The sequence below is a fragment of the Nicotiana tomentosiformis genome, chromosome 2 (assembly GCF_000390325.3).
Source record: "Nicotiana tomentosiformis chromosome 2, ASM39032v3, whole genome shotgun sequence".
NCBI lineage: Eukaryota > Viridiplantae > Streptophyta > Magnoliopsida > Solanales > Solanaceae > Nicotiana > Nicotiana tomentosiformis.
Window position 1 is genome coordinate 2,479,483 of NC_090813.1, and position 26,224 is coordinate 2,505,706.

Here is a 26,224-nt window from a genome sequence, read left to right on the forward strand (position 1 = left end):
ACCTGAGTTAATATGAATATAAATATTTAATATTTGGAAAAAGGTCGTAATATAAAGCAAAGCAGTTTTTACCTAAAAAATTATTACCCAGTAGGTTATGCACAAAACAAAGCATCAGATATGGTGCTTCCCCTCAGAGATCAGGAATGACCCGAAGCACGGAGCTCACAGTTTTCTAACCTGCAAAACATACCGCTCTGCTTAAATTTTCAAAAAAGACAAATCTTGTAACTAATTCAACCCATCCGCGGCGTAAGATCTTCTCCGCCCCGCACCATTGCCATCTTTATGAGGGAGCAGCTAATTCAACTAGTTCAGAAAGCACTTGTTCACTAGGTTTTAACGCCAAATAGCCAGATAGTAAGAAAACAAAGGCCAGAAGTAGTAGTACACCCTTTCCTCCTGGAAAGATGGTAAAACATCGTATTGGTAAAACATAAAAATAAGGAACTGTATCAGCAACTATAAGCACATTCCCAACTGCCGGATGACGGATGGCTAAATTCATGGTAAGGAACATGAGCAATTTCTTTGAACTTCATTAGGCTGTTGTGATCCTTTGTCATATCTTAGTAATAAGAAAGAAGATAGAGAAATAGGCACAAACTACCAAGCTTCAATTTGGTATAACGCCAAATCAAAAATAGAAGTTAAAACACATACATACCATAGCCATGACACCTCCCACACAATACATAGTAATTCCCTTGTTTTCAATTTCTTTTACATTCTTGGAGGGACATTGAATACAATACAAAATACGTAATAAGACACACACACAAAAAAAAGAAGAAAAAACAACGAGCATCAACTCCATTATTTAAACTCATCCAGTCATCATTCACGAGCCAACATATCCTGCAATTATATTATTTAGGGAAAAATTAATTAATATAAATGCATGAAAAAAATATGTGTAAAATTATTGGGATGAAAGCTGATAGTAGCATCCAGTATTGCTTGTTAACTGAGAAGTAAATGACATCTAGCTTAATGAAAATAGGTTTGGTACTGAATCACTAGGTAATAATAAAGTTTATGAGAATGTTCTATAAAGAACACATCTTTCCTACATAAGTTTTGGTTTTTTTGGTCGCACAAACAGTAGGGGATGATGGCGCTTGGTGATAAGGTACTGTGGGAGGGTAGCTATGTTCGTGAAAGAGTATCAGATATAATAAGACAGAGAATTTCTAGTTAAAGCATCTTAAGGCTTATGGTACTGAATCACTAGGTAATAATAAAGTTTATGAGAATGTTCTATAAAGAACACATCTTTCCTACATAAGTTTTGGTTTTTTGGTCGCACAAACAGTAGGGGATGATGGCGCTTGGTGATAAGGCACTGTGGGAGGGTAGCTATGTTGGTGAAAGAGTATCAGATATAATAAGACATAGAATTTCTAGTTAAAGCATCTTAAGGCTTATGGACCTAAGACTACTAAACACAGGAAATATTTCGTTGGAAAAATAATTTTCGTGAAAGTAATTTATATCAAACAACATGGAGGCTAAGTGTGAGAGAAAATCTTGCAAAAAGAAAACAGAAAAAAAAATCAATGGCCTTAAGGGTGAGGATGGCTAAACTTTAAATGGAATATAAACTTGAAGACAAGGAAGAGAGAGGAATTCAGGTTCTAGGCTTTCCAAGCAAAAAAATCATTTTTTGCACGACGTTGCAAGACTTACAGTAGGGAACGATCTTCCAATGTTGGTTCCGGTTGTCTCCTTTCCACCATTCCCAGAGAGCAACAATGGTCCCGTCACGGACACCTCCATGTTCTTTATCAGCATTCCATGCATCTAGATTGAGGCGAATGTTATTAACCATCCTAACTGCTCGATAACCATCACTCACGTCCCTGCTCTCTGTCCACAAGACTGATGCATCAAGAACATCAGGGTCGTAAGGGATGAGCTGCACCTGTAAAGGAATTTTAATAGGAATGTAACTTTCACCTTCCCAGTCAAAAGCCATGTAACATTAGTAAGGCAGGGCCCTTGAACATCAGTGTGTTCATTACCTTCAAGCATATGTAAATTCCATTCTCATGCATTTGCAACAATCAAGGTGCATGGAGCAAGGCTAATATTAGTTGAAATCACATATAGTACTAAAATAGGCAACATGACAATAGCAATTCACATCACAAAGAATCAAGTTTAAGATGCAAATACTTCTTGTATAAACCCAAGCCACAAACGTCTATGTTTCACTAATTTCCTCTTAGCAACTTTAAGGTTTTCTGCAGTTATTGAATTCAAAAATTAAACTCAACTTGGTCATGAGGTCTCTAGTTCTGATTTCACCCATAGCCTCAGCTTATCTCACAACCATTGCACATTATTTCTTAATTGAAGAGAGTGCATATACTGTAGGAGAAAATAGTAGATGAACTAAAGCTAGAGCTAGTATGAAACTGCTTCCAACTATTCTCTCTACAACATGGTCAAACTGGTGTAATGAGGGTGTTGCAGTGAATCAGCATACATACTTGGACGAAGAAATCATCCATGTACTGGAATCAGCATGGAACAATATTGCTCTGCTTTAGTTCTATTTTGATCCTAATTGCTCGAACTCGGGTGCGGATCTAGAGGTCGGCTTCTTCATCATATGAATTTTAGAATTCGGGGGTATGGATCCGAGTGCGAATACGGGTGCTTGGATACGGCTAATGTATGCATGTTACGACATTTATAAGTATATGTTTCTATTAATTAAAGTTAGTGAACAAAGACTAAGAGTAAAGTTTAATTCTTTATAAACACCTAATAAATTCTTCACAAGATATCTCATAAAATAGCAAAGCATTCTCATATTTTATATAACCATATATATGACATAAACCCACAAAATCAAACCAGATACCCCATCAATCGATACTCCTCGGCCATAGATATAGTCAAAGCACCCACGGTAAGTTGTCCAAATCCAGTGTAGATTCTACACCTACACCCATGTAGTGTCGACATGGGTGCGGCGAGGATTTTCAGGAGTCACGCAACATAGCTTTAGATAAAAATAATGCACACATAATCATCATTACCATATTTTCCTTTTTAAAGAGTAAATTCCAATTAATAATAAATGCTCAATAGTGTTTTAACTTCTAGATACTTGTTTAATTTCTAGCTTATGCTCATTACCAATAGACTATAAGTTATGCAAGTTGAAGATCTCATCTATCTAGCCATGCTATGAATAAATCAAAGAGAAATAGTGAAACTTATGAAGCCGTTTTGCGATGATATGGCCTTTGTACAAAAAGTGGTGCTTCCTGATTTAGCAAGACAAAATGTCCATTTCTTCTTGGCACCTAAAATCCATACTATTATGTTTGTCATTTACAAACCCCTCCACCTCCTTTTTTTGTGGATAAAATCAGCCCGTTTTGTATATAGACAGATCAGTACTGATGCCAAGAATTAAGATATTTTCAGGGGTTAGCCGTACTTCTGGAGGGCACCTAAAATCCAAAAAACCATTAATTAAAAAAAACACTTCAGTCTACATATTGGGTTAAACTTTCCTTCAGAACATATAAGGTTTCTCTCCCCCCATAGTGTCCAAACGATGCATACTTGAATCATACTTGAATCCTATACTTCTAAAAGAAGTCATAACTGAGCATCTCAAAAGATCCATTTCTCTGATTTCTCTAGCCAATCTGTGAAAAATTCATAGTATGCATCATTTGCAAGTCATAGCATTTGTATTAGGTGGAAATCTCTAATATCCTTTTCCAGGATAAAGTAATGGGTTGGCTATCAAGGTTTAACAATTCATTCAATAACAAACAAATATCTACTTTATTTTTCAGATATGGTCAACAAAATATAGAACATACAGGGTGAGAGGCGCCAATAGAGTGTTTCATGGCCAGTCCTGCAGCTTTATTAACCAGAGCAAAGCTTGGAAACCCCTCTTCATCCTTCACTTTAGTGCTGTACTTCTCATCTTTATACCAGTGCTGCAAACAAATTCACACAGAAAAAATTACATCATATTCACAGAAAACAAGCAACAAAATTCAAAAACAGGAAAAAAGAAAAAGAAAAAGGACCTACTTGAAAAGGATCGGATGGATCAGAAGAAGCAAGAACGACTTTGCCGTCACGGATAGTGAGAGAGTAATTGGGATCAGCCTTTGTATAAACCCTAAATGAAGGCTTATCGATGAGCTCTGGATGTGGTGAGGTCTCATGGTGGAAGAATGAAGGCACATGTGGTTGAAAACGATGATGATCATGATGACGATGAACAGTCTCACTCTCACTCTCGTGAGACACGTGTTCGACGGAGGAATAACTAGGTGGTTGCGGTGGTGGTGGGCCCTCATAACAAGGCGGTGGACGATTATAAGATCCACCATAGTTCTCCTCCATTCGCGGAGGCGGATAATTAGTACGACCATAACTATCCTCCATTGACGGCGGAGGATAATTAGTCCGGCCATAATCATCCTCCATAGGTGGCGGTGGCGGATAATGAGGACGACTATAATTAGGCTCCATCGGTGGTGGTCCACCTACATGGGAAGTGTGATAGACATGGGTAACTTGAGGCGGTGGTGGTTCGTCGTAGGCTGACGGTGGTGATCGTCGTCCGGGAGGTGGAAATTCTTCTCCACCGTCGTCGTCGCGACGGTGGTGGTGGTGTCCAAAAGGAAATTCCATTATGACAAAATTAGGGCAGTCTGAAGTCTAAACTTACGACTTTTATTCAGTTCTTTATATTGGCTTTTGTTACGTGTGTTTTCCTAATTTATGGTATTGTATTGTACATACAAACAAAAATTATTGTATGAAAAAAATAGGATAAAAAATAAAATATAATTATTTAATAATAAATAAAAATAAAATAAAAGAAAAGAAAGTAAGATAATAATGTTACCACAAAAAATTCCTCATACATTAGTAATTTGACACTCTGAATCCGATGCTGAAAACAATAGAAGTATGAACACGCGTTGTTAAATAAAATATAAAATATATATTTTAAACATACACTCGTGAACGTTTGCTTGCTGAGAGGGTATTTTGGTAAATTCATATGGACTAGTTTAGTTTGATTGGTCCAAAAAATCAATTATTGTGGATGCTTTAACAGTTTTTGGCTTGCGTAGACGCTTTTGCCCGTGCTATCGTGTATGTTTACAATGGGCTCATTTCAATTGATCATTGTGGCTGACAAGTGCACTCTCTCGGTGGGCCCCCTTTCTATCTGTGATTGAACTGAACGTTGAAAACTCCATTTGTTTTTGTAATTTAAAATGTTTAGGCATTGCCAGCTTTCATACATATTCTGTTTTTATTTATTTCAACATTTTTAAACATCAAATTAAGCTTCTGTATTTGTCCAAAGCTTCTAAAATTAATAGACTCTTTGGCCAAGTTTCTTCCTAATCCAATAAAGTACTTTTAAAAAAAAAATTGAGGTGTTTACATAAAAACCCATAAAAAAGGATTTGATCACAAAATTGGACATTGAATTGAGAAATTTTTTATATTTGAGTTCGTGATCCTATGAGTAACATTTATTTTTGAGAATTTTTGAAATTCGGGCGTGTGGGCCTGGGGTGTACTTTTATTTATTTTTCGTGTGGGGTTGAGAATTATTTCTAATTGTTAAATTATAGATTATTGAATATGTTTTGACTGGTTTGCACGTTCTTTGGCTAGTTTCAGATCATTTGGCATTAATTTGAGGTGTTAGAGAAGTGTTGGAGTTGATTATCTAATTTCGGAGTAAGGTAAGTCTTTTGCCTAATCTGATAAGAGTGAACTTATCCCTGTAGATATTCTATTTTCTACATGCTACGTATGTACGAGATAACGAGCGTGTTTGCAAATTTTGAGGTGGTGTTTGCATTACTGTACCTTCAATAACCAACAATTACTAAAAGAAGTGCTGACACACAAGACTAGTTAAAAGGCAGTGTAGATGATAAGGAACTGAACGCAAGCATTATTATGAAAATAAAAAAGATAAAGAAGTATAAGTTACCCGGTTGGTTTGGAGGGCGGTTATCCATACGGATGACCTGAGATCGATTCCCCCCTCAATATCTTCTGGGGTTGAGCCTGTCGCACAGGGCTTGCCTAGTGCGGTTTACATCCTCTGTGTAGTTTGCAGGCTATTATACAGAGGGAGGTTTACTCAGTGCGCACAAAGTGCTCACCACAGAGTACTCACCCGAAGGGCAGAGGCTGTGGCAGAGGTTGTAGCGGCTGCGGGTTTCCCCTCTTACCAAAAAAAATCACAAACTTAACCTATATAAATATCCATACCTTGACAGTAGTTTATAAGATTAAAGAAGCAAGGTGAGACAATTAATGATATTAACAAAGAATATAAGTATGCTTGCCCAGTGCACTAAGCTTCCGCTATACGCCGAATCCGGGGAAGGACCGGACCACAAGGTCTACCGTACAACTTTGTAAGTATGCTACAAAGTTACACTAAATATAATTCAACTGAGTAAGCAAGACAAGTTTCAAATGTTCACTTTGTCAGTCTAAAATTTAGAGTCCTTTAGTACATGCTGGCATATACAGTACTTCTCAACCTTTTTCTTTCTCATGCAATTATAGAAGCGTTTATATAGTCTTTGAAAGGATGAGAGAATCTACTGAATTATTGGTTGGGGAATTATTGGTGGCACAGTGTTATCTGTCATGGTTGAAAATCTTTTTTAACAGTTGTATATTGGTATCGGTGCAATCTCCAAATGATATTGAAGGTGCAAAGAAAGAGAAGAAAGAATTGATGGAAGGAAATGCAGAAGCATATTGAAGAAGCATAGTAGAGATTCTTACTTAAAAAGAAAGAAAGGAGCAACGATACCTTATAAATAACAAAGAACAAAGAAGCTGTCATAAAAATGGGGTCAAAGAAGAGAATAATTTTAAGCAAATCTCCTGATGCATTTGATTTCACATGTCTTTCAAAAGATTTAATTTCTTTTTGTTGAAAATTTAGGGGCAGGAGTAGATTTTTCAGAAAGTTCTATGTTAGCTTTTTGCCTAAGTTTGAAGCATATCTAATGCATTTGGGAAATTAAGCTTTGTTTTGATTGCTATAAGCTGCAGTCCAAACGTTCTTTCTTTTTTTATAATCAAGTTTCTGGAATTGAGATTTTGGAACTTCTTAAATCTTAATGTAAAATTTTGCATTAGGTAAGATAATATCTTTCCTACTTTTATATGGGGTTGTACTTTCCTTATGATACTGAAGTTCCTTGTTCTTTAGACAAGGTACTGAAGTTTCCATATAATTTACTACTAATGCTATATACCACCTCCCAGCAAAAGGTGTGGCCTAAAGGTTTATAAGACCTTTCAATATGGAGTACCTCTGGAGTATTTCGCCAATATTACCTTATGGAGTTACTCCTGGCGGCGAGCCTTGAGAGGAACTCTTACTAGCTTCGACTTCTTTTGAAAGCTACTAGCTATTATAGAAAATATGAGGTTATGTAACGACCCGACTGGTCATTTTAAACTTTAGTAATCTGTTCGGCGGTTTGATATCTTGAGTAACTTCATATGATGTATATGATTTGCGAGTATGGTTGGTTTTGATGTTCGAAATTGATTTGGAAGAGTGATTCCTAAATTGGAAGCTTTAAGTTGGGACAATTGACCAGGGTTGACTTTTGATTAAAGGACCGAATCGGGATTCGAAAGTTTCTATAAGTTCATAAGGTGATTTCGGACTTGGGAGTATGTTCGGGTTGAGTTTTGGGTGGCCCAGGTGTGTTTTGGCGCTTATTGTCAGAAGTTGGCATTTTGAAGGTCATTGAATTCACTAAGTTTGACTTGTAGTGGACTTTGGTATTATTGGACATCCATTGTAGTTTTGAGACCTTGGATAGGTTTATTTAATTGATCGGAACTTGTGTGTGAAGTTTGGTCATAATCCGGAATGTCTAAGTATTATTTGGACGCGTTCGACGAAGTTTGAAAGTTAAGAGAAGGATTTTGGTCGTCGATAATTGATTTTGATATTATTTGTGGCGTTCCAAACCGTTGGATAAGTTTGGATAAGATATTGAGACTGGTTTATATGATATGACAGGGGTCGCGGGGACCTTGGGTGTGTTTCAGGGTGGTTTAGAACCATTTTCCTTTGATTTTAGTTGCTAGTTTCTGGTGGCAATGGTATGCATCACGATCGCGAGGTGAAGCGTGACCGCGGAGAGTGATTTGGGACCTGGGTAGCATTGTGCTACGTGATCGCATGTGGAGAACCATGTTCGCGTAGGGTGCTTGGTAGTTTGGAAGCTGGTTAATCGCATTCGCGCCATGGAGCACGCGTTCGCGTAGTGGCCTGGGCTAGAGCTTTGCTTTCGCATGTCCAATATGTATTTGCATAGGGTTGAAGTCGGGCTGGGGAGAAATGGTCTTCGCGAACGCGAAGAGGTCCCTCGTTCATGGATGCGCGGCTGTTTGTATTTCGCAATCACGGATTGTCAAACGTGATCGCGTAGACAGTTTTGGGCAGCTGGGGTATTTTTGCTTCGCGGCCGTGAGACTGTGAACCACGATCACAATGGGTAATGTTTGGTACAAAATAACAATTTGCTCATTTCATCTCATTTCTCTCTTGTTGAGGCGATTTGGAGCAATTTTAAAGGGTCATTTTCATCATCTATCATAAGGTAAGTGATTCCAACTTGTTGTGAGCTAAATACATAGATTATATATGAATTTTAACATGAAAATTAGTAGAAATTGTAGGATTTTGGAAGAAAACCTGGCAATGGTATTTTTGAGGTTTGACCACGAAATTTGGACATGAAATTTAGAATAATATTACATATTTGAGTTCGTAGTTGTATGGGTAATATTTATTTTCGAGAATTTTCGGAACCCGGAAACGTGGGCCCGAGGTTGAATTTTGTCGAATTTTCATGTGGGTTGAGAATTGTTTCTAATTATTAATTTCGAGTTTTTGAGTATGTTTTGATTGGTTTGCAAGTTCTTTGGCTAGTTTCGGATTGTTTTGGCATTTGTTTGAGGTATTAGAGTCGATTATCGGATTTCAGAGCAAGGTAAGTCTCTTGCCTAACTTTGTAAGAAGAAACTTATCCTCATATGTGCTATATTTGTTACATGCTATATGTTATGGGAGCTAGGTACGTGCGAGGTGATGAGATCCGTGCGTATGCTAGATTTTAACATGTCCGATAGACTTAGATTTTACATCATGCTTTAATTGTGCTACTTGAGATAATATGCATGTTTAAACATTTAAATTCATGTTTTAGCGTGAGACTGGACTTGCATAGGATATCATGCTTTGTTATTCTAGAGACTTTGCGCGCTACTTGATTAGCTGCAAAAATTATACTTTCTCTTACGAATTACTCCCTTGTTGAACTTTAGAAGCATATGGATTAATTGTCAATTAACGACAGTTATCTTGGAGTTACTATCAGAGTTTGATCGTCTTGATTTGAAGCCTATTTCTTCAAGAGTGACTTGATTGGTTCGTGGTTCTCACCTTAACTCCATCTCATTTGCTCACAAATTTATGTTATTTGAATTTAAAATTAGTAATTATTCAAGTAATATAATATCAAGATCCTTTTGATCTTTTCTTTTTTAAATAAATAAGGGGCACAAATACAATCGTTCCTTAAAAACAAAATTTTCAGGAGTTTGAATATGTGTCTTTTTGCAACTTGAGTTTGAATTTGTTTCAAATAAACATGACTTGATAGTGCATATTGAATATTTTGTTCATTTCTTCTAACCCACTTGTTTTACAAAATTCAACATGAAAAAATTAGACGTTATTCTTAATTTCATATTCCCTTTATGTTTAGTTTTCTTAAAGTTCAGGACAAATGGCGGAGAACAAATAAACCATTCCTTCATAGATTAATATAATTTATTAGTTCATAACACCACTTTTGAATAGCTATATAATAGTATTATTTAATAATAATAATAATAATAATAATAATAATATATAAAACAAAATGTTGTATCTTTTTTCTCACAAAATATTGAAAAGTTTATTCCTAACGGCTAAATTGTTTCTTTAAAATTTATGTACTATGTAAAAACAAAACTATTTGGAAAAACACAATATAATCAATATTTTTTGTTAAAAGGGTATTTTGTCTTCTTTCTCAAGAGGTATATCAAATTCATGATAAAAGATCACCAACCTTTAAATAATATCTAAATGTAAATCTAATTTATTTCATAATCTCAAAAATATATTCAAGTATTAATGTAAGACTAACCACGTCTTACCAACTTTAGAACTATAATCTTTCACATAAAACATGCGTGAATTTAAATTGTATACCAAAAACCCAATTTCACATGTCAAAATTAAAAAATAAGTAATATAAACTTTCTTGTTTCTAATCGTAACATATGCATGCAAGACGCAATATATATTATGAAACCATGATCCTCTACCCTAATATTTATAGAAATTGTATTTCATAAATCACCAAGGGTAGAAATTAAACAAGTAAATCATAAGTTGAGTAAAAGAAAATAGAATCTATTTTATCGTCATCAAACCATTCCAATCTCTCCAAATAATGGTCGGGCATAATAGAATCCTTGACAATGTCATGTCACACTTTCTTTCATAAAACCGTATTACTTTAACGTAATATTACCGGGCACTATTCATAGACAACTTTGCAAAGTCAAGCACCGCTCCTTTAATTTGTAGATGCCCTTTTATATTGATGTATCAGTGCTCTTAAAATTAATTCTTTTCAGTTCATCCACCTATGTTCCTTTACTTCTTTTTTTTTGGATCGTTAAAATTATTGAGTTTGTTTTCTATTTGTGTGTCTTTAAGATAATTGCTTTAATTTTCAACAAATAAGATCATGTTTTTCCCCTCTTCAACATAATATTTATTCAAGAAGCTAGGCATCTCATTCAGTCACAATGAACTTGGGTTTTAATGTTTAGAGACAACATAATTTCATCATCTAGTTCATGGGAATCAATATGTACCGGTAATGGTTGCAACCGTTGGTAAAACAATATCTTTCACTATATAAAATTCAACAGTACTAATATTCTCATTTTCTATTCCCTTTAATCTGAAGACCAAAGCAACGTATTGTTCATAAAGGCTGATTCGTGAGTAGCTTTGTTTAACAAAGGCACAATCGTACTTGGAAGGCCCCTAATATGAAGAGTGGTATAAATTTAGAGAGTATGCAGGAATCGTTAGTTAGTAATATAAACATTAGTAACTAATCTTTAAGGGTTGCATCCCTTCAATAAACTTGATATTTTTATTTAACTTTTTTAAAAATAATAAATTGGGTATTTAGATTTTTTGGAAGGATATTTTGGTAATTTAACTTTTAAGTTATGGGCTTCCCACTTTTAATATAATATAGATATATATGTAGTTCTACAACATCCCTGGATCAATTAGAAAATGAAAATTTCTAAATTCTATCACGACCCGAAATTCCCACCATCGGGACCGTGAGGGCGCTTAACATTTCAATTGCTAGGCAAGATATAATTACTAACTATTTTTAACAATTCAAATAAAATGATAATAGTGGAACTGAATAGTCTGAAACATGGTGATAAACTTATAAATGACGTAATCCAAATACAATCCCAGAAACTGGTGTCACGAATACATGAGCGTCTAGAATACTACAAATAATAGTCTGAATAAAACAACTGTCTGAATCATAATAAACAGTTAAGATGACATAGAAGGGGACTTCAGGGCTGCGGACGTCGTGCATCTATACTTCAAGTCTCCACTGATAGCTAGATCCAAGCAATCTTACTCAGCGTTGCTGGGACCAACTCTGGTATCTGCACAAAAAGTGCAGAGTGTAGTATGAGTACAACCGACTCCGTGCACTCTGTAAGTGTCGAGCCTAACCCCGACGAAGTAGTGATAAATCTAAGGCGGGTTACTTACAATAACATGTACGCAATAATAATAATAATAATAACAAGAAATGGAAGTAAAACAGTTAACTCATAAAAACGAACTCGAAATCCACTACCAGAGAGCCCACGATAACAAGTCTCATAAACTTATCTCAAAATACATAGACAATTCAACATGCCACAGACAAATACTACATATACAATCTGTTGCAGCGCGCAACTCGATCCCACCATATCATCATCTGTCAATATCATAATCCGTCCTTATTCCGCCATTTCAATTCATTACCTTTCAATTTCCATTACAACATGCAACTCGCTCCCCAAACAATTTCAATCAACAATAGCGATTCAACAACCAAAATTTACAAGAATTTCTACATCAAGAGAGTAACTGTACGAGGCAATGAAGAATCACATAATAATCAAAGAATCTCTAAAAACTCGAACGTCTCAACCTTACCAACTCATCGGTATCTATCAATTAGACAACTCATACAAGTGAAACCACGTTATAGAAAGCAATAAATATTATAAAACTATAAGGCAAATAAAACATATGGCAATTTAGATATGCAATTAAAGCAAGTAGAGACAAGTAGCAAACAAGCATGGAATCATGGAATGGATGGGAAATTTAATACAAGAATAACTAAATGACAAGTAACAATTATGGCATAAAAGTCAATAAAGCATGTAGCAATTAAGGCATGAAACATGATATATCATGAAGTAACGAAAACATGGAAGCAAGTATCATAACGACATATATACACTCCTTATCCCGCATATACTCCGTTTCTCATATAATTCACATAACACATAGTTCAAGGTTCCCTAATTTCCCAAAATTAAGGTTAGACCCAACAGTTACCTCACTCTGCAATTCAAGCAATCAATCAACCACGACCTTACCTTTTGAACAAGCCCCCATACCAACCAAATCTAGCAAATTATTGACCAAATGATTCAAAATAAGCTTTAGAAACTACTCACAAATGAAAGAGGTTCAATTTTAATCCTTTTTTTAAAAGTCAACAAAGGTCAACCCCATGCTTGCTTGGTCAAAACCCGAGTTCAGGCCAAAACCCGATTACCTATTCACCCCCGAGCTCAGTTATGTGATTTGTTTCGAAATTCGATCTCAATTCGAGGTCTAAATCTCAATTTTACACCCCCCCCCTCCCAATTCCACCAAAATCCTTAATTTCTACCATGGAAATCCTAAATTTAATATTGAAATCTCATGAAATGTAATGGGTAATTGAAAGAAAATGGATTAAAGTCACTTACCAATGAATTTGGGAAGAAAGGCCTCTTGGAAAATCGCCTCTAGAGTGTTTAGGGTTGAGAAATGGTGTGAAATGAGCTAAGTATCGTTTTCCCCCTCTTTTACCCAACTGTAGGTGTCGCAATTGCGAACATGACTTCGCAATTGCAAACACCACAAATGCGAGACAAGGGTCGCAAATGTGAACCCTGCCTCAGAGCCAGATATATTGCAAATACGATAAAATGATCGCAAATGCGAAGTTCTCACCTTCGTAAATGCGACCGACATCTTTGCAATTGCGAAGGAATACTGTTTTGCGAGGCATCACAAATGCGACCAAGTGATCGCAAATGCGATCTTGAGCTGTTCGCAATTGCAAACTCTTTCCTCCAAATGCGAGGTTACCCAATCACATGCCCTACTCGCATATGAGAACTCTTGTTCGCAAAAGTGAGGCTCGCAATTGCGAGCTAGACATCGCAAATATGAGATCTGCAGTAGACACCAAGCAGGTATTGCACGAGAAATCTTCACAGTAGCAAAACTCATCCGAAATACGTCTGAAACTCACCCGAGCACCTCGGGCTCCATACCATACATGAACATAAGTGTAATAATATCATACGAACTTGCTCGCGCAATCAAATCACCAAAAAAATATTTAAATCTACAAATCAATCCTCAAAATGAATGAAATTTGCAAAGTAAAACTCAAGAACACTAGAATTACATCTAAGCGTCTAAATCATGTCAAATCAATTCCGAATTGCACCAAATTTTGCAAACACGTTTCAAATAGCGATATAGACACATTTCAAGTTTCAACATCAAAATCTGAACCCGTTAGTTAAGAAGTCATCTTACGGTCAATCTTAGAAAATTTTCAAACTTTCAAAATACTAGTTTTTGACAAAATGAGTCAAATCAATTTAGGGACTTCCAATTTCAATTCCAGGCATACGCTCAAGTCCAAAATCACGATACAGACCTACCAGAATTGTCAAAATACCGATCCGATATCGTTTTCACAAAATATTGACCGTGGTCAACTCAAGTTGTTTTTAAAGTTAAAAATCATGTTTTCTTTAAATTTTCACATAAAAGCTTTTCAAGTAGTGACGCGGACCACACACGCAAACCAAGAAACATCAAATGAAGCTAATTGAGGTCTCAGAACAGGGAATTAAGGGCTAATACTCAAAATGACCTATAATACTCAAAATGACCTATCGGGTCATCACAAATTCCAATATGATATCTTGTTAAGATGTATGATGCCATCATCTTTAAGCTGTTAGAAAGGTGATACATTTATTTATTTAATTATATCTTAACAAACTTAGATATATAAGGTTGAAACGGTTACTTTTCATGTATTAATGTGAACTTATTACACAAAATCTACAAAAGGCAGTTTGATGTTACATTTCAAACAAAGGGTTTAGGTTACAATTAAAACTTGAAAAGCAATTCATGTAATTAAATTGTGTATTGAATTCAAACCAGGCATTTTTGTCAATAAACATATATCATCTACCTGTCCTATGGAAGTCATTCTTCATTGTCTTTCAACTTGTACTGTTATTTATTTTTTTGCAGTTTATGGAGATTTTTGTCGTTACAACACAATTGCAAATAAAACCAGCCAACTCCCAACTTTGTCATATACGTTACACTCGCGTTTGGCCATAAAATTTGGGAGCCTTTTTTTCAAATTTTGTTTTCGAATATCTGTTTGTTTATAGATTTTAACAATTTTTTGGCAGATTTTAAAAACAAAATCTTCAAATCCCAAAAATAGTTCTAGAGTAGTTTTTGAAGTTTTCTCTTTTGGAGTAAAATGCATGTCCAAATACAAATATAACTTTCAAAAATCATTTTTCATCCCATCTTCAAAAAATTATTTTTCCAAGTTTCAACCAAATCTATGTCCAAACGCTAGCGTAGTGTCTTCTCCCAACACATCAGACCACAACCATTTTGCAATATACACACTAAATGAATATTGATTCCAAACGTATACGGATGATGTTACGTTCAAAGTCAAGGTGCTTCTTATTTGCTGCTATTCATGACATATTTGTCTCATTTTTGCCTTTTGTTTTTTTTATAGTGGTGGTGTCGGGGCGGATACCTGATACCTCCCACTAGCACATATACTAGAATTTATCCACTAAGACTTATACAAACGTGATCTCCTATGTTTGTACTACTCTCATTTATATAGGGTGACAATTTTATTGGATTAAAGTTGTATTCTTGGATTTCATTTGTTGCTTTTGATGTCCTGAAGTTGTGAATATTCATGCATGTTTTTCTGTTGTATCTTTTTTAAAGACTGAATTTTTTTATGTTTTTGGAGGATTTGTAGAGCTGGATCCATTGATTCTGGAAAGAGGAGACATGCTTCTATTTTTTCAAGAACAATTTCTGCATCCAAGCTTTGCAGATGTGATGCAATGGGATCACAAATTGATTCAGATGCTCTTGTTTCTCTTGAAAGAAAACCCACTGTTAAGCATTCGTCTGAGGTATTAAAACCTGTTTATGTCATGTTTGATGCTCCATCACTATTAGTTTTTTTTTCTTCCTGTGGCTAAGTATATATATTCCAAATATTTTAAAGTTTCTTCAACTTTAAAGTAACGGTTTATTTTTTGTTTAGGTTCTCAATATGCAAATTTTATGTCAAAGAATTGATATTTAATTCACAAACATGGAGAAATTGATAGTGAGAATTGATATACCTGACACCAAGTAGCTTGGGATTGTGGCGTAATTGTAGTTGTATTAAGTTGACACAAAACTTAGATGATTTGACTCTCATACATCAAAACCCTGATTCTTTATTGTATGGAGGGAGTAAGTGCATTATAAGGAATTATGCAAATAAATTCTTGATTTTTCCTTTTTGGGAAGTGAATTTTTGGTGAATATGGATAATAAGTATTGTCCAAAAATATTTAATTTTTATTTGTTATATTTATTTTTGTTTGTGTAGAATGGAATCAACAGACTTTTGATTGTGCAAGAGCAAATGGAGAAACTTGAGGAGGAGCTGAGAGAGACAAGAGAGCAACTAAATTTTGTTGAAGAAGAAAAGAGCAGAGCCATTTATGAACTCAGTGAGATGAAACATGTAGCCTATGAGACCAATGTGAAGGCAACTGATGGATTATCGCCAAGAAAATCAAGGGAACTTTATGCAGAAGTTAGGACTTTGAAGGAGTTGCTAACTCACAAACAAGAAGAATTGAAGATAAAAGATAAGAATATCAAGTCTTTGAAGTTGGAGCTCGAAAAGGCGAGACAATGTGAGCTCAAGTTACTAGAGAAAGATCCTAGTTTAGGGAAAGTGAAAGAAGGATTTAGTCATGTAAAAGCATTCAAGATTCGCGTGACAGATTGGTTGTCTGATTTTAGAAGAAGGGTTCAAGAATTAGAAGATGAATTGGAGAGCAGGAAGTTATCAGAGTCCAAAATATTTGATGCTTGGTTGTCAAAGACAAGGCAGTTTGAACAAATCAGGATTGAACTCGAAGAATCCAAGCTCGAGATTGCTTCTCTTCACGAAAAGATTGAATCTTTAGACACTTCTTTCAAGCAAAATGGCAGGTATCTTAATCATTCTTGCAATGAGGAGATTGCTAAATCAATAGAGAAGGAAATGGAAAACCTCAAGTCTGAACTTGAATTGGCAAAAGAGAATGAGAAGGTGGCATTATCAAAGGCCAAGGCTTTGAATATTGAGATGAGCTTGCTGAAAAATGAAATGAAGTTGGCAAATGAGGCAGAAGAAAAGAGCAGAAAGGCCTTAGATGATTTAGCGTTAGCATTGAAGGAAGTTGCTTCGGAAGCATGTGATGCCAAAGAGAAACTTAGTGCTACACAATTAGAACTAGGACAAGTGAAAAAGGAGGCTGGAAATCTGAAGGAGATGATCAAGAGCATTAAGGCTAGATATAAAAAGCTTTTGGATGAAGCAAAAGAGGAAACAGAACTATTTAGAAACATAGCAGACAGATTGAAATTAGAGGTGGAGGAGTCACTATCGGCTTGGAATGGGAAAGAAATGAGCTTCATCGCGTGTATAAAAGAAGCTGAAGAAGAACGGGATCTTGCTCTCCAAGAGGCCGCTAAGCTCAACGAATCTCTTAAAGCAGCCGAGCAAATGACTAAAGCAGCAAGGGAAGAAAACTATAAATTGACAGACATCTTGAAGGAGGCTGTCAATGAAGCAAATGCTGCAAAAGGAATGAATCAATGCCGTTTTCTCTCTCGAGAAAATGCAAGCCTTGTGATTGATGAAGCTGCTTCATGAAAGTAAAATGGTTGCTTTCTTCAGAATCAACAGAATACATAAATGCAGACTAGAAGAATGAGGGTTGAAGTCACCAAAGGCAATAGTAGAGGAACACGAAGATCACAAAAGCCAGGAAAACTTTCAGCTTCAATCTTAGTCAGCTAAAATTGGCTTGTCATCATCCGACTGCATGATTCATTTGCTTTCACATATAATGGAGACAGAACTTCAATAATCCACATCATAGCTATTTTGACAATTTAGATAGTAATATGAATTTAACTAAGAGAAGAAAATTATTCTTCTGAGAGTGTTGGCAACTCTTAATGAGGTATCATTTACACAGGAAGAAAATTAATTTAGTTTTTATTCTTAGGAATTTTTGTATGTTTGTATTTGGGATTGATGTATACTTGATTGATATTGATTTGCTATGTTTTTGGCCTTTTGGGATTGATGAAGGAGGATTTAGAAGCAATTGAAGAACTTGTAATTTACTATTTGGGATGGTGTTAGTGATTTTCTTGTTTAACTACATTCACCAGCAGTTTCCGAACTTGTAATGAGGTTTAGAGGGTTATGACTTAGTTCTATCAACCACTTTTACAAGAAAAGTGGTTGTTTTTTATTTCAAGCTTGGTGTATAGAAGCATTGGTTAATAAGTTTTACTCTCTTGTTTACACCATAAGTTATGATCTTGATGGCTTCAGTAAGTTTTAAATTTCTAGGGAACTTTGATCTCCCAAATTTAATTTTTGTTAGGTTGAATTTCTTTGTTTATGGTTTCGAAAAAAGCTTATAAGTTCAGGATTTCAAAGTGGGGATGTTTAAGTAGCTTCTCTTTAAGCCTTTCCAACTGAAGACCATTTTCAAATTTACCAGTACACCTAGAATGGACTTTCAACAAGAGAAATCCGATAAAAACTAGTTTGTTGCTTTTATTAAAATTTTAGTTTCCTTCTGGATCTTATGAAAATTTGTTAAGTTCTCATCAATTTGGTTACAACTAGGGGAACTTTTCTCTTTCCTTTCTGCTGATCATGACATTCCATGCCGTTTGAATAGATATATGCTTACCACAAAAAACTTGGTAGATTGTGAATTTCTTAAATAAAGCATTCTTGGTAAATTGTGTTATTACTTCAAAAGATGTTTGATGTTCCAGTAAGAATGACTTTATACTGTTGCTGTTCCAGTAAAAAGCATCTTTAGCCCTTCAAGATATTGACTAATCCCTGAATATTAACTTTCTTAAAGTAATCTGGTTTTAGAAATCTCTGAGTGTCCTGCTTGTGATTCTGAATTTTTATGCCTAACTATCATGTCTTTTAACTTGCAGCGACAGATCAGTTGGTGTTACCAATGATTCTTTCAATATATTCTTCAACGAGAACAGTGCTGGCAAAAATGTACCTAGAGCTGTATTTGTTGATCTGGAGCCTGCTATTGTGGATGAAGTGAGGACTGTCGGGGGCGGCCCAACGGTCAAGCCACTAAAGCAACGGCTTTAGGCCCCAAATTTTGAGGGCACCAAATTTTTCTTTTATTTTTCTACTCGTATTTGTATTGAGACCCCGACTAATCTAGATTTGTACCGCGTAATACCTAGTAAAAGAGAGAACACGTTTTAACAGGTAATATATTTAATTAAGGTAAGTTGGATCAAATACATCTCACAACAATCTTTAGAGGTAGAGTCTAAATATATTGGGTATGTTAAAATAAAAAATAAAATATTTTATAAAAATTCAAGATAACTTTTAATTTAGTAGTGATGTAACCGTTTGAGCAAAAAATGCAGAAAAAGAATCACTCTCCCTAAACCCTTGTCGCGAATATAAAACTTTTTATTATTTAAATTTTACGAGTGACATCATTAGTGAGGTATCTATATGAATTTGGTTCTATTATCTAAGATCAACAATATCTTAGGAGAAACTAAATTATTTATAAAAGAAACTATTAACAACTGATGTTAGGCCAAAATTTTATACTTTTAGCACATTACTCGCCCTATATTTTGTTGGTTTAAGTGAGTTATTGTGCGGCAATTGTGCTAAATTGTGTTGTTCTATGTGTAGGAACATCGGAATGAATCATCGATGTTATGATAATTTTTTTTCCTGAAAGGCCCCAAATTAAAAATTGGCTTTAGGCCACCGATCTTCTTGGGCCGCCCCGGACTGCGCATACAAGCAACTCGTCCATTCTGAAAAACTTATTTCTGCAAGGACGATGTATTTTCCAGGGGACAATATACAAGTAAAATTTCATTCTATCAAAGACTCAAGTTAAAATCAGTTTCATCTGCAATCAAATGTTGCGTCTTAACTGTCGGTGCACTGGAAAGAAGTCAAACACTTGGAAATAACATTTATCCGTCTCCTTAGGTAGCTTTCTTTCCTACATATAAGAAACCTTGAGTTGTAAGTCTTTTTATTTGGTCCTGCATGTGTTGTATCCATATTACTGGTTAAACGTATCAAGTGCTGAGCTGTTGCAACATTACTTTCATAAATGAGATCTAATCCCCAGCTTTACGTAAAATGAATCCTGAAATAATTAAAAGAAATGGTAGTATCTAGTGTCATAGTGTGTCAAAGGACAGTCAAAATCATAAGCAGTATAGAGGAGAGGAGAATGATTATGTGAAAAAACTGGAGAACTCGTTTACCCGAAAAATGGATAGAGTTGAATTTATACGCAGTTCCGAGTATATGTGGCGTAACTTAACACAAAATGTAAGGATCAATAGAAATATAAATACAGATTGCAGAGAATGCAAAATAGATAAGGTTGTCAGGGACAATGAATCTTAGGATTCAACAAATAGAATCAATGTAACCCTGGGAAAAACTTGTCCTACAAAAATAATAACCAAACCCTTTTATAGTGGAGGGATTTGGCTCTAAGCATAAAAAAATAAACATTCAGTGGGAGACCCATGATAAGTCAGTTTTTTCATAATTTCTGTCAAGATTCTCTCTAGTGGGATTGCAACGGCTTTTGTGTGCGAGCTCGATCTTGCTTAGAATCCTTGATTTTGGTTTGAGCTTGATTTCGGCTCGAACTCGTGATCTTGGTTCGAGCCCGATCCTGGCTCGAGCCCTCGAATTGATTCGAGATCAATGTTTGTTGGTCTCTGGATTATCAGCATGATAGATCTACTCTGCATCATGGTTCGATTTTGATTCGAGCTCGATGATGATATCGAACTCGATACGGATCGGCATCCCCAGGTTCGAGGTTAGTTTGTTTCACCTTCGGGATCTTGCTTCGATAAATCATCGTTCGAACTCGATCGGACATGCTAAGGCCGAAATCTATTTCGACCGTATACATCGAGAGAGTTAAATAAAATAATCGGTTCTATATTTAAGTGTGTTGTGCTAGTTAATAGAATAACCTGAAAATAAATAACTATTTCCATCTATATGAGTGTATTTGTCTGATTTTAAACTCATAATAAACAGGCCTCAACTGCAGTGTTTGAGCCCTATAATACAGCTGTGTTGTATCTACTCCCTCCCTCCTGCTATAAATGATATAATGCAGGAGCCTACACACACAAAGTTGAACCGTTTGATTTCCCAAATTATCTCATCATTGATCTCTTACCTTGAGGTTTGATGGAGCCGTTAATGTGGAAATCGCAGAGCTAGAAACCAACCTTGTACCTTATTCTCGAATAGTTATCTGTTATGTGCTGTTTGATGTATCATTAGGAAACTCGTTCCTAAGGATGTTATACACTCCTTTTGCTACTGTTGGGACCAAACGCACACGCAAGTATACGCGGTCGTCAAGTAATAAAGTGACTAAAAGTCGGATGTCGAACCCACGAGGACTTATGATTAACTATTAACTAAATTAGACTATCCTAATTATCTAAACAAGAATTAAATCTAAAAATATTTTATTCTAAACTAATTAAATAAAAAATATAAATAATGAACTTTGAACAGAGAAAGAGCAGATTTTTATGATATCAATATAATGAAAACGATCTAGGGTTATGGGCTATCTAACAATCCTATTGTATTCTTCAATTGAATCGACCGACTAATTTATCTAGCTTATTGGTTGACAGGGTTAATATTGCTCATAAGAATCTGTCAAGTTCTTACTCGCCTATTCAAGCTAACCTAACGCCTATATGTCTATGGAGTTAGAATCAACAAGAACGCATTTATAATTCCTGTAAATCAACCAAGCAAGGCAATTAGGTATATGTCTATCCTAACCACGAATCCGTTCCCCGATGCCCGAGTTCAAGAACTTGCCCTACTCAATCCTATATGCAATATAGAATTCCCACTTTCGAGTTCAATTCTAGATTCGTAGATAATATTCAATTGGTGATCAAGCAATCAAATAAATAAGCGCAAGATTGAATAAATAAACTAATATGATAAATCAAGAAGTCAAAATCAATATCCGAATAACAATAGTCATGAAAGAACCACAACCCTAGAACGTGAAGTTTAGCTCCATATAGACATGGTAGCCAAACAACAAATCATACAAAGAAACATAAAGATTACTAAGTTTGGTGGGAGAAAGATGAAACTAGATGAATTCCGGCCTCCACAGCTTTTTCGTGGCTTTTTTCCCTCTTCCCAATATGTTCGATGACCTAAAAGAGGCGTTTTTGGCTTATATATTGTGTACAAAAGTCGTGGGTCAAAGTTCTCCTATTTCTAATCCAAGTCAGCTTCAGGGATTGATGTTAGGGTGGATGCGTCGCATCCACCTCGTCCTCCACTTCTCAGCTTCGCATGCTAGGGTGGATGCTTCGCATCCACCTCGTCCTCCACTTCTCAGCTTTGCCCAGGTGCGGATGCTATGGCGGATGCTATGGGCCGACTTCACTGCTAAGGGTGCACGAAATCTGATCTTTTTCTAGATTGGATGCGACGCATCCAATCTCTCTTCCTCTACCTAGAGCACCTTTTCTTCATATTTTTACACTCCAAACACCCTAATTCACCACACACAACTCAATTAGTCATAAAACCAATAATTAAACCATGTTGGGCATTTTAAAGATCAAATAACATCAAGAAGCGGTTAAAACATGGGTAAAGTAACATCAACACATATCGAAATATGCCAAACATCACCTACCATTAAGACAAAGTGACAGTTCAAATTGTTGATTCATCTGTTTATATTTTAACTCTTCCAGTCCAATCCCCTTCCCTTTTGCTCTCTCCAATGAACTTGCTTTTACTTTCAGGTGCACCACCTGGTTTCAAATGTGGCATCAACTATCAGCCCCTGACGGTGGTGATCTTGCTTGTGTACAGCGCGCTTTCTGCATGATTAGCAACAACACTGCTGTTGCTTAGTTCTTCTCCCAAATTGACATTCATGTAAGCCAATCGTGCATTCGTCCACTGGTATGTTGGTGAAGGTATGGACTAGGGAGGAAGGTGAATTCTCAGAATCCCCGGAGGACCTTGCTGCCCTTGAGAAAGACTACGAGGAAGTTGGAGCAGAAGGTGCTGAAGAAGAGAAAAGGGAAGAATACTAAATATGGTCTTGCTACGACGATGATGATTTGTGTGCCTTAGGCAAATCTTCTTGCTTGTGTATCTTATTTTACTTCGACGGTCTCTAATTTTTTGAAGGCAAAGTAGTCTAGATATGCTCTCCTGAATTGTTTGCCCAGGGATGTTTTGGAAGTAAACTACATTTTTAAGTTGTATGAATAGCCAGATCTACTTTCTTCTCCCTCTTATTTAGCAATCATTCGCAATAAATGATGCGATGAGGAAGAATCTGAATCTCAAGATAACATCCACGAGGACATGTACGAACTTTCATACCAGAAATGTTTGCTAGTCAATGACATGTTGTGGCATCAGATATCCCCAGTAAGCAAAATTTAGCATACAAGTAGCCAATCATTTTCTAGTTTTGGTTCACTTATCCTTGGATGCAGATGCCAAATTCTGATCAGCTATGCTCTTCTTTTACCGGATTACAAGGCTCTAATCTTATCGTTATGTGTATCACCATTTAAACTTCTATAGTACTTGATAATCATTTAACTAGTACTTGCTACAACAACTTAATAACAACTAACCAACTTAAGTAGATCAGCTTTTGCATTTTTTAAGTCGTAAAGATTGTGGACTAGCTAGAAGGAGAAGGTCTATTCACAATCCCAAGTCATATAAACCATATTTAATTCAAAATAATTGCTTAGACCGATGTCATGAGAGGCTCCACATCCATAATATTCTAGTCTAACTCTGTGCCAATTGAAGCAAGAAAACATATTAAGGGTATTCATATTCCTTTCCTTTTCTCTAAAACGTTTATCCTTGTTTTAACTTTGCAATCAGTTCTAAAACTACATTTCAATTGCCCACTCTCTCTTGATTGACAAGGATAGAGGACAAGAAATGAAAGGTAAAATCAAACGAATAGGAAGACATGAGATAGCTAATATTAAAAAAAGACCCTTGAATTTGTTTAGCATAACAAAGAGCACAAAGGGGGAAGATCCCAAAGAGGCTCAGAAGGATCATAGAAATTTTCAATGTATTCTTGAACACCATTCACTGCATATAGTGATGCTGATATAGACCTTTCCATTTTCATTCTCTCAAATTCTACGAGCCCCATCTCAGTTGTCTCATCCAAAACCACATTCTTGGGATGATCCAACAATTCTTGTGCAAAATTCCATGACATTTCAAGCTGTGAGGAATTAGTAAAAGAAAATGAATTAGAAGCAGAAGAAGACGAATATCCCACATCGAATTCATCAGAGCAGTTGCTCAGATCAGGCTTATATGTGTCATCAAACAGTTGACTTTCTTGTAGTTGCAATTCTTGATTACAAGAAAGTGTTATTTGATCATAAGACATGTAATCATCTGCTAGTGCTGCATTTTCAAGAAGATGGATCGGTTCTATATTCTGACTAGAAATAGAATCATCAAAATAACTAGTACTGATCATTGGACTTGAATTATTGCTGTTGTTACTAGTCACACTACTAGTATTTTGATTGATGTTGTGACTACTAGTTGTAGAAGAAGCTGAACTCTGCTCCTTCTGATCATGGCTGCTCGGCTTTGCAGTTTTCTTGCTGTTGAGGAGATTTTTAATCCGCGAAGCAAGTGGTGAATCAACTGAGACTCGAGTAACGAAGTTGGTTCGTGTGTTTGATCCACGAAGAAGGCAAGCAGCTTGATCGTAAGCACGAGCAGCTTCTTCAGCAGTTTCAAAAGTTCCAAGCCACATCCTTATCTTCTGTGTTGTGTCTTTGATCTCAGCTACCCATCTCCCTGAAGGCCTTTGCCTCACACCAACAAACTTGTTACTTCTATTGTTTCTGCCCTTCAATTTGGTCACTTTTGCCTCTTTTTGCTGTTGTTTTTGGAAGTTAATTTCCATTGCAATAAAGGTTTTTAGGGAGAAGAAAATAGTAAGAGCTGAGGAGTATTTGAGGCTTCTTTACTTGGTCTAAATGATAGTAGTGGAGAAAGTTGTCTACATGTCTTTGTTTCTGTTAATGTGGGCTTTATATATATATATCTGAGATACCTATAATTCAAAGTTGTGCTCTTGTCTCATATTCTGTTGCTTTCCTATGTTTGTAAGTTTGTTTGTATTAGGTAATATTCTGGTTTCATTATCTCCAAATAAAAAATAAAGATGGTATTAATGTTAAAGGATGACTTGTTCTTTATTCCCTATTTTAATAAGAAATATTTTATTTTCAAATTTTGGTTTAGTGTTAGTCTGACTGATTAATGATTATATCATGCACCTGAGTGTGGGGATCGATGACCCTCTTTGATCCAAAAGTTGAATCTATCTTTGTTGATTTGGTCATAACTAGGAGAGTTATGGTCATAATACTGTTGATTTGTTTACAAATTTCTTTTCAACTCAAGTTATTTGTGCTTGTAAGTATCGGATAATAGATTATTTTGATTAGTTTTTTGTAGGGATGTAGCACATCTATATATATTTTTTATTTATTTTATGCAATTTTACCCATTTAAAAATATTTACTATAATTATATTATTTTATAAAATATTACAAATTAAATACACATGGGGCTTACGCCTCGCTAAGGCATATATAAAATGCATCGCCTTACGCCAGCGCATTTTAAAACACTAACTATAATAACTAGGTCAAGAATGAAATTTTATGAATTTTAAAATTTGTATGGATCAAATTAAATTGAGTTATAACCTAAGTATTTAATTTCCAAATCATAATCAGTGGCGAAACTAGAAATTATTACAAACGGATTCAAAAAATAAATTAAAAGAGCGTCACACGTAAAACCTACAATCTGAAGCAATTTTTGAACCACCTTTGATTGCTAGGTAAGAAGTTTTTTTTTTATGAAAAAGATTCAACCATTTATATAAATACAAAATAAATTATCTTTCTATCCTATTTGTAATATGTAATTATATTTTTAACGAAGAGATTGAACCTTTTTTGACGCATGTAGCTTCGCTTTTGATCGTAATTATAAGTACACAAGTCCGGGACGAAGCTAAGTTGGGTTAAGGTTGGTCAAATGACCACCCTTTATTGAAAACTTACATTATATATATAGGTAAAATATTAGGTTTTAGAGGTATATAACATATATTGAACACCATTTTTAGGGAATTATTTTTTTCTTTCAAGTTAGAATACCATAGGAAAAATTTCTGACTTCGCCACTGCACAACCCTTACGACTTAA

General features: G+C 35.5%; 3 protein-coding genes across 4 annotated transcripts; 1 reads left to right on the forward strand and 2 right to left on the reverse strand.

Moving 5' to 3' along the window:
* Positions 1-596: 596 nt before the first annotated feature.
* On the reverse strand, positions 597-4,750 carry LOC104088539 (ricin B-like lectin EULS3). 2 transcript variants are annotated; one of them, XM_009593233.3, is made up of 4 exons: positions 4,072-4,750; positions 3,852-3,974; positions 1,690-1,924; positions 597-858 (listed from the first exon to the last, which is right to left on the reverse strand). In XM_009593233.3, coding segments are annotated over exons 1-4 (969 nt in total). In that variant the 5' UTR covers positions 4,681-4,750; the 3' UTR covers positions 597-856. The 2 variants fall into 2 exon arrangements, with proteins under 2 accessions (XP_009591528.1, XP_018623776.1); XM_018768260.3 differs by having other exon boundaries at positions 1,676-1,924; positions 4,072-4,746.
* A 10,651-nt stretch (positions 4,751-15,401) lies between these two features.
* On the forward strand, positions 15,402-17,981 carry LOC104088538 (WEB family protein At5g16730, chloroplastic-like). The gene is made up of 2 exons (XM_033654076.2): positions 15,402-15,720; positions 16,191-17,981. Exons 1-2 carry the CDS (start codon positions 15,649-15,651, stop codon positions 17,508-17,510), a joined length of 1,392 nt encoding a protein of 463 aa, XP_033509967.2. The 5' UTR covers positions 15,402-15,648; the 3' UTR covers positions 17,511-17,981.
* Positions 17,982-23,903: 5,922 nt separating this feature from the next.
* LOC104090520 (ethylene-responsive transcription factor ERN1-like) lies at positions 23,904-24,995 on the reverse strand. Its single transcript, XM_009595629.4, has one exon. It carries the CDS (start codon positions 24,904-24,906, stop codon positions 23,977-23,979), a length of 930 nt encoding a protein of 309 aa, XP_009593924.2. The 5' UTR covers positions 24,907-24,995; the 3' UTR covers positions 23,904-23,976.
* Positions 24,996-26,224: the final 1,229 nt, after the last annotated feature.